The sequence below is a fragment of the Colletes gigas genome, unplaced genomic scaffold (assembly GCF_013123115.1).
Source record: "Colletes gigas isolate AHSC1104 unplaced genomic scaffold, ASM1312311v1 Colletes_gigas_Sc00070, whole genome shotgun sequence".
Classification (NCBI taxonomy): domain Eukaryota; kingdom Metazoa; phylum Arthropoda; class Insecta; order Hymenoptera; family Colletidae; genus Colletes; species Colletes gigas.
The window spans coordinates 20253-29042 of NW_025106699.1; the positions used below are offsets into that span (position 1 = coordinate 20253).

The 8790-nt window shown below is 33.2% G+C and overlaps 1 protein-coding gene across 1 annotated transcript; it reads left to right on the forward strand.

Annotated features, from left to right (window-relative positions):
• The first annotated feature begins 1891 nt into the window (after nt 1-1891).
• On the forward strand, nt 1892-7852 carry LOC122403691 (kinesin-like protein KIF23). Its single transcript, XM_043407363.1, has 15 exons — nt 1892-1985; nt 2181-2756; nt 2844-3014; nt 3095-3293; nt 3363-3501; nt 3582-3781; nt 3844-3948; nt 4021-4106; nt 4194-4324; nt 6555-6658; nt 6722-6826; nt 6897-7043; nt 7118-7276; nt 7346-7582; nt 7658-7852. The coding sequence occupies exons 1-15, from the start codon at nt 1975-1977 to the stop codon at nt 7850-7852; spliced, it is 2565 nt and encodes an 854-aa protein (XP_043263298.1). The 5' UTR covers nt 1892-1974.
• The last annotated feature ends 938 nt before the right edge of the window (nt 7853-8790 follow it).

The window sequence follows — 8790 nt, forward strand, 5'->3', positions numbered from 1 at the left end:
ATTGACAGATCTCATCAAATAATAATGCAAACCGTACTGAATTCATTGCGTAGTTGCAAATTTAAATATCAAACGAAAGTAATAAAGATTTTTCATATCTATAGATTCAAACTTTTAACCATTTAATTCTGACATCTCAATCACCATTAACATTTCAGTATGTTGATTTATAAATAAAACATTTTGTGTCTCTGGTTTACTAAAAATATTCTATCGTACATTTATAATTGTAAAGAAACTAAAGCTTTCATTTTTAAATTTCGCGCATTTAGGATAGCACCAATCACTAATGCGGCACCAGAGAGTACCACGTGACCGTGATTTCCCCCCGCAAAGCTGCTTCACTCCCCTCGCCGACAGTCGCAACTATTGCTCCGTCCCTATATTCCTATGTCCATGCTGATACCGACCTGAAAATTCGGAGGTTATTTTAGCACAGACGAGGTATAGGCACAGACGAGGTATAGGAATAGACCTTTCACCTAATGTAATTTTTCGGCCGGAGTTTCTGGGGTCCCGGGACCCCATTACCATTTTCGTGTCACTCGCAACGTTATCAACAGATTCAGAAATTAACACAAGAGGAAGTAAGACATAAAATAAAATTACATAAATTTTATTATTTTTTAACGGAATTAAAGCTGTAGGGTCCATCATTGGACATTAATCGATTAATTTCATTGGAGTAATCAATCGTTTAAGAGTATTTAAAAATTTCAAGATTATTAAAATTCCTAAGGATGTATTTCATTGATACGTACACCGCAAATTCTCTATTTTTTATTTTAAATTGTAATACATCATTTATTAAAAAAATAATTCGGCAGAAACGTATTTACGACTCGAAATCAGTGTTATCAAACTGTGCATCGGGGCCCCGGAAACTCCTCATTCCTCGCTTTCGCACACTATGCCCAATTGCGTGTACGTGAGCTCGTTGAGTTTCGGAAGAGCCGAGAAGAACAGGCTGATACTCGCTTTCCTTCTCGCTCTTGCATCGCTGACGTCGCTTACATTTCTCGAAAGCAAGCCTGGCATCGCCACCCGTTCGAATCGTCAGTAAACGACAAAAGCCATCGTGACTGACAGACCTTACATTTCTCGAAATCGGACCTGGGCGCTTTTTTGAAGATTCATTGACTTTCCATGCGAAGCGACCATGCGTTATATACATATACATGTTATACATGCTAGGAACTATAAAGTTGTATAACCTTCGTCGTATATCTACTTTCTAATAACATGGGAAAACATTAAAATATGAAAAAATGTAAAAAAATGTCGGAAAGTAAAAATGCCTGGGCAGTCGAGAATCTCGGCTCGAGAATCCAAATCGTATGCCGTTGACTGAAGGTCGGATTTCAGTTGTTAAGAGCGAGAAGGCAAATGTGAGCCTTTCTCTCTCGACTCCCACGAGGCGGTCCGAAATTACTTCGGGCAGCTTCGGAGAATCGAGAAAGAGGGCGCATGCGTCAGTTTGCCTTTGTCGACATGTGTGAGTAGGGCACCGTCGGTGCTTTTCTAGCACCTCTGGTGTTGAATCTGGCATCTCTGTCTCTGGCCCTTTAATTCCCTTGTGTGACTAGTATACTTAAATATACCATCTTTTGAGGCATGCACATTTACAAATTGCTTCAGTATGATATTAAAATCTAATATTAGGACTTTACGAATCTGTAAACGAATTTAGTGTTCTTATTAGAGTAGCACTATATCATTTTAATTTATATTATGCAATTTTAATGCGAACCAATCACATTCTTTCAGGCTAATTTTCTATGTTCCAGAAACTTTTTTTATTCGAATATTGGCAACAATGTACACATCGTTCATACTATCACACTTCATATCGTACTCATCTAGATTTAAATTTTAAATATCGAGTTGTGACAACGGTTTATACTTTGTTGCATGTCTCAAGAGAGGAAAGATAATATAAATCTTGTATTAAGTGATAAGTTTAACCTCTAGAAAATGAAGTCTGTGTAAGTTTTAATACTGGTAATACAGAAAAAGATGTACTGAATTTAGTTAACGTTGATACACTTTTGCATTGTATCATTTCACTTTGTATATATTCCTTTTGTTATACAATCTAATTTTCAAATATAACCGTACCGTTCATTTTTTATATTTAATGTTATTAATGTTTTATATTATATTTAATGTCAACATTTTAGGCGTATAAAACCAGCAGGTTCTGCTCGCAAATTAACAAGCCGTCTAAAGGGTAACAATATGATATCTAAAGATCCAGTTCAAGTTTATTGTCGTTTACGGCCAATGCAACATCCTACAGATGTATCGTGCATGAAAGTTACGTCGGATACATCTTTGATTATTACACCACCGGAATCATCAACGAATTTTCGTACTTCTAGTAACAAAGAAATTCAAACAACGTTTAGTCGTGTATTTACTCCCGATGCAACACAAAAGGACATTTTTAATGTAGTTGCCTATCCATTAGTCGAAAATGTAATTCGCGGTAGAAATGGCCTTTTGTTTACCTATGGTGTAACAGGAAGTGGTAAAACATATACGATGACCGGCGAACCTCAAGATGTCGGTATAATGCCTCGTTGTCTTGACGTTATTTTTAATAGTATTGTTAATTATCAAACGAAAAAATTTGTCTTTAAACCAGACAAATTAAATGGTTTCGATGTACAAGGCGATGCCGATGCAATGCTCGATAGACAAAACGAGCTTCACGCAGGACTTATGTCTCAAAGAAATGGAAAATCAGGCAGGACGTAAGTATAAAGATAATCTTATACTCTGTAGATAATCAAATAGAAAACATAATTAATATTTTCGTTCATTTATAAATGTTTTTTTAGACACAAAGCAGACAGCGATACCGACAGTAATCCGATGATGGTTCGCGAGATTGATGAATCAAAAGTAGTGATAATAGATCAAGACAGTGCCTATGCAATATTTGTTACTTATGTTGAAATATATAATAACAGCGTGTATGATTTATTGGAAGATGATGAAATTAGAGCCAAGTATGTTTGCGTATTTACTTCTAATTTTATGAATATGTTTGTTTACAAATAACGTGATAATATTTTGAGACAATCTACAGAACGTTACAGAGTAAAATAGTAAGAGAAGATGGCAATAAAAATATGTATGTACATGCCGTGACAGAAATCGAAGTAAAAAGTTCAGAGGAAGCGTTTGAAGTATTTCAACATGGTCAACGTAGACGAAGAGTTGCCCACACTGCTCTTAATGCAGAATCAAGCAGATCGCATAGCGTTTTCACCATTCGTCTTGTGCAGGCATGATCCTCAATTTTGTTTCTTTATTTAATACATAATTATAGTCAAGTTAATACTATCTTTTTATAGGCTCCCTTAAATTGCGAAGGCGAACAAATTATACAAGATAAACGTGTAGTGTGCATTACTCAATTGTCTTTGGTAGATTTAGCTGGTAGCGAAAGAACCAATCGAACCAAAAATACAGGTCAACGACTAAGAGAAGCAGGTTACAATCTTTTGGATGCAACTGTTATAATTAGTTTATCATATATGTTGTTATTCATTTTATTTATTTTATTCGTTTAGGTAATATTAATAATTCTTTGATGACACTTCGATCGTGTTTGGAAACTTTAAGAGAAAATCAAATGCAGGGTACAAATAAAATGGTACCTTACAGGGACTCAAAACTTACCCATTTGTTTAAAAATTATTTTGACGGAGAAGGACAAGTTAGGATGATCGTCTGCGTTAATCCAAGAACGCAAGATTTTGATGAAACAATTGTACGTAAGAACTTACATAAAAATATAAAAATTGGTCACTTTTTAATATAATATATTTACAGCAAGTTATGAAATTCGCTGAAATGACTCAGGAAGTTCAAGTAGCACGACCAGCAGTTACAAAATTAGATCTTGGTTTTACACCTGGTAGAAGGCAGGCAAATAAAGTGAGATTATTATTGAGCAAATATGATCGAATCTAATTTGAAAATATATTTATAAAAAACAATTTTTCACAGCTGTTTAAGGAGGCGCGCAGTAAATTAGAAAAGGAAGGTCGTCCCGAAGCTGCCGATCTAAAGATTGACATAGGCTTAGTATATAGGTAAGTGTTTTCTCAATATTACTTAATGTATTATGTACTCAATTAATTAATGTATTAAGTATTACTTAATTACTATATTTATTTTAGTTTGGGTGGTCCATTTCCTGAATTGGACCTTAATTCGCCGTGCAACGATCGAATAATTACAAATTTGATGCATTTTTTGGAACAGCGGATCAATAAACGGAATATGTTACGTGTCGATGTACAACAAAAACGTAAGAATGAAAGGGTATAGCCGAATAAGGGGGTGAAATGTGCCCTTGAACCAAATGTGACATACGATGGATCCATCGATAGAGCATCAAGAAAAAACGTTCTGTGCCAAATTTTAACCCTCTATCTTGTTTGGAAGGGTAGTTATTGAGAAAATTCGGATCAACGAATTTCTGCCTATTTCCCCTATTTAATCGAGTACAAAAATTATGAAAAAAATCTGGTGCATCGTGGTTATTGAGATACGTGTTTGAGAATTTTTTCCGATTTTTCGATTCCAAATCCTAGGTGTGAAAAATTGAAAACGCAAAAGAACACAGAAAAATACGGATTTCGTATCGAAGCTTTCGAGACACTAGATTTCTATAATTACTGTAAATGCGTATTATCATTGGTTATCTCCCTGAATTTTTTCAGATTTTTTGGTAGGGTGCGCCGTAGTAGGAAAAATCAAAAACCGATTTTTTCGACGCTTTTTGCGTGAAAGAGCATCTTATACTTTGAATTTTTGTATTCTCTTTAATAGATAACTATATTGTATGGTTCTAAACATTTCTATGTTGAGCAGAACAGTGTATACAAGAAGAAAAGCAAAAATAAGTCACGAAATAGAAATTGCTATGCGCGATATATTGAGAAGTATCAACAGTATTTTCAAGAGTTGCGATGGTGCAGTAAGTAAGATGCTTGACTGTGAGACTGCTGCAAACTTTTTGACGCGCGTTCGCGTCCTGCTAAAGTACATTTCTTTTATTATATTAATTTTGTGTTTTTTTTTCAATTTCTAACTAAACGACAGTGAAAAACTTATTTGTTTATTAATATTTAAAAAATATTTTCACCTAAAATATACGCTCATATTCTTTTTATTGAAAAATCTTGCAGTAGGTACTGAAATTTTTGGACGAAATTAAACAATTTCCAATCATACTAAAAAAATTATATTTAGTTACAAGGATCGATTACAAGCATTTTAAGTGAATAGACATATCCCCGAAATCCTACGCGCTTTCGAGAAAATAATTCATTACCGAAAATCTAATGTGAGCATTCCTTGAAAATTTCATGCGAATCTTTAAAATGTCATAACTTCTGAACGTATTGAAGGATTTTAATGTTTGAAGCGCCAAGTAACGCGTATTTTGGTGAAGAATATGTAGGCATTATAACAATAGTGAAAAAGTTGTTCCTTAATCCCGTAAAGTTAGAAAAACCCCATAAAAATGGTCCAATTTTAAAACGGCCATAACTCCCACAATAGTGAACATATCTCAATGAAAATTTTTTCTAAAGTAGAGCTCATCGGTGCATATAAAAAAGTATTAGACATTTTTTCTGTAGAGCGTGAAACAAATTTATTAAAAATGAAAAACAATTTTTTAAGAAAAATCAACCAGGGGGTAGGTGTCTAAATTTTTCGACGAAAGAAAAATTTCAAATCGTTCTGAAAAAATTATTTCTAGCTAAGGGGGTCAATTACAATTATTTTTGGTGAATAGACATACCCCCGTAATCCTACACAGTTTCGAGAAAAAATTCAAATGAATATATCGCGCATAGCACTTCTTTTCGTGACTTAGTTTTGCTTTTCTTCTTGTATACAATGTTCTGCTCAACATAGAAATGTTTAAAACCATACAATATAGTTATCTATTAAAGAGAATACAAAAATTCAAAGTATAAGATGCTTTTCACGCGAAAAACGTCGAAAAAATCGGTTTTTGATTTTTCCTACTACGGCGCACCATACCAAAAAATCTGAAAAAATTCAGGGAGATAACCAATGACAATACGCATATTTACAGTAATTATAGAAATCTAGTGTCTCGAAAGCTTTAATACGAAATCCGTATTTTTCTGTGTTTTTTTGCGTTTTCAATTTTTCACACCTGGGATTTGGAATCGATAAATTGGAAAAAATTCTCAAACACGTATCTCGATAACCACGATGCACCAGATTTTTTTCATAATTTTTCTACTCGATTAAATAGGGGAAATAGGCAGAAATTCGTTAATCCGAATTTTCTCAATAACTACCCTTCCAAACAAGATAGAGGGTTAAAATTTGGCACAGAACGTTTTTTCTTGATGCTCTATCGATGGATCCATCGTATATCACATTTCGTTCAAGGGCACATTTCACCCCCTTATTCGGCTATACCCTTTACTTTGTACGGTTAAAAAATCATGTAACAATTATTACATGTAAAATATTAATTACTGCATTTATAGAAAACGATTTTAGAAAGATGTTGAAGGCAGTGGAACAAGAAAATATGAATTACAAAATTGAAAATGCTTCTCTAAGGGCAACTAATGTACAACAAAAAAAGAAGGTATAAATTTCTTATTAACACAATGTATACAAACATTGACGAGATAATATACGTTTGTTTTAGGTTTCTGCATTGGAAGGACATTTATGTAAAACTGAAGAACAAATTAATAGTTTGCTTCGCAAACTGAATCATGCAAACGATACGATACGTAGCTTGCAGCAAGAGGTAGATAACAAATATATGTTTTTGTTGTTATCTAAATGTTTAGATAAATTTAAACTCGGGTGTTTTACAGTTAAAAGATAGAGACATGGCTTTGAATCAACGCTTGATAGATAAACAGAGAGTGAAACTAAAGTATAATACTAAAATGCAACTGGAAACCGACAAAATGAACAAGGAATTAGAGATAAAGTTACGCCAACAACGTGAACAGTTACATGTAATAAAATTACGTAAATCTATATGATATTAGAAGTATATGTTTCTTACATTTAAGTTCTGCTATTTTCTTAGAATCAAATGAAGGAGAAAGAAGATAAATTGAGACTAGTGAAGCAAATTCTTGTCGATGACAATAACATAATTAGCTTTACGCCTGTTTCTGCGAAAGATCGAGTTGTGGCTACACCTAACTCAGAAGTAACGAAAACAACAGATGCTCGATCGCGGAGGGTTAGTTTTCGCTATTTGCATTTTGTTTCATTTAAAGATATGCAGTTTTAAGTCAAATTTCGTTTACAGGATAAAACGGCTGTTTCGAACCTAAGACATAGACGTTCACAAAGTGCTGACAGATGGATTGATCACAGACCAGGAGCACTCGTTCCTTTAGGAACTGTTCTTCAACCATTAATGCGTAGGAGACGTAGCATTACGCGACTTGCAGATCCGAAGGAGATCACGGATGGTGCATCTAGATACTGTCTTGTCGCACAAGAACACGATACGGATGGCGAACTTGAAACAAAACTATACAAGGTAACTTGTTTGTGAACAAATTTAAAGCATCTGTGTAACAATATGATATTATAAAATACATCATTATCGTGTTAGGGAGATATATTACCAACTAGTGGAGGAGGTGCACAAGTTGTGTTTAATGATATGGAGTGTTTAAAGCAATTATCCCCAAAGGCAAGAAAACGCAGCGGCCCGTTAGATGTAAATAATATAAATGAAATTGGTACACCGACTCATTCATCTACATTCGTGGAGGCTCATTCCAAGAGGCCGCGTGTTGTAAATTAACGAACAAAACATAGTAATAATTTGTGATAAAATTATGTCAAGTTTTGTATATTAAAATATTGATTTAATAATTTATTAAGTAATACACTTTATCAAAGAGAACGGTAATATGTAAGAAGTTACGTAATACTTCAGTTTTTACATCTATTTTTTTATACACTTTACATCATTTTAGTAGAAATGTAAATAATTATGTTTCTAAATAATTTAAGGCGAATTTTATAAATAGCGTATAACATCAAAATATCAATTTGCATGATGTATCTATACAGTAATGTATTTGTGTGAACAAAACAAGTACTTAATCGTGATTAAAAGGAAGAAAAACAAATTTGAAAATTTAGTAGAACCCCATATGTTTTCTTGTGTTACAAATACATTTATATTTATAAGATTTTGTTCAGTGTACTTACTTTTACAAATAAGTCTACACTTTCAATTATTTCTCTAGAATATTGTTTTCCCTTGATATGACTGTGTAACGTCTGTGCCAGTATAATTGAAAAATTGCCTGTACAATATTTGTGACTATAGTAACAAAGTGCAAATGTACCTTTGGATCATGTTCAAATAGTTTTAATATATTTACATTTTCGGTAGAATTTTTCAATTATTTTGCAAATGCTAACCACACAGCCATGTGCTTTTTTTCCAAATAATGGTTTTTGAATTTCTATTCGCCCCCTCGAATCTGCATTTTTTAGTACACAACAAATTGTTTCTGCAATCGTTGTATTAAAAAATTCGGATAAATAAAAAGTCGTGAAATTTGTACTCGATAAATAGACGATAAAATTTCACGATAAAAAGATCTATGTAATTCGAAAATGATTCTAAAGAGATAACATTTTTTTATATTAAAGAAGGGAACGCCGAGTAAATATTAATTTGACTATCTTCGTTAGATTTATAGTTTTAATTAATTTCGTGTAATGACT

Bases quoted from the DNA above. Each gene is read 5' to 3' on its own strand.
- LOC122403691 (XM_043407363.1), top strand. The intron at 3,294-3,362 runs GCATGATCCTCA...ATCTTTTTATAG, and splicing joins TCACCATTCGTCTTGTGCAG to GCTCCCTTAAATTGCGAAGG. The intron at 6,659-6,721 runs GTATAAATTTCT...CGTTTGTTTTAG, and splicing joins ATGTACAACAAAAAAAGAAG to GTTTCTGCATTGGAAGGACA.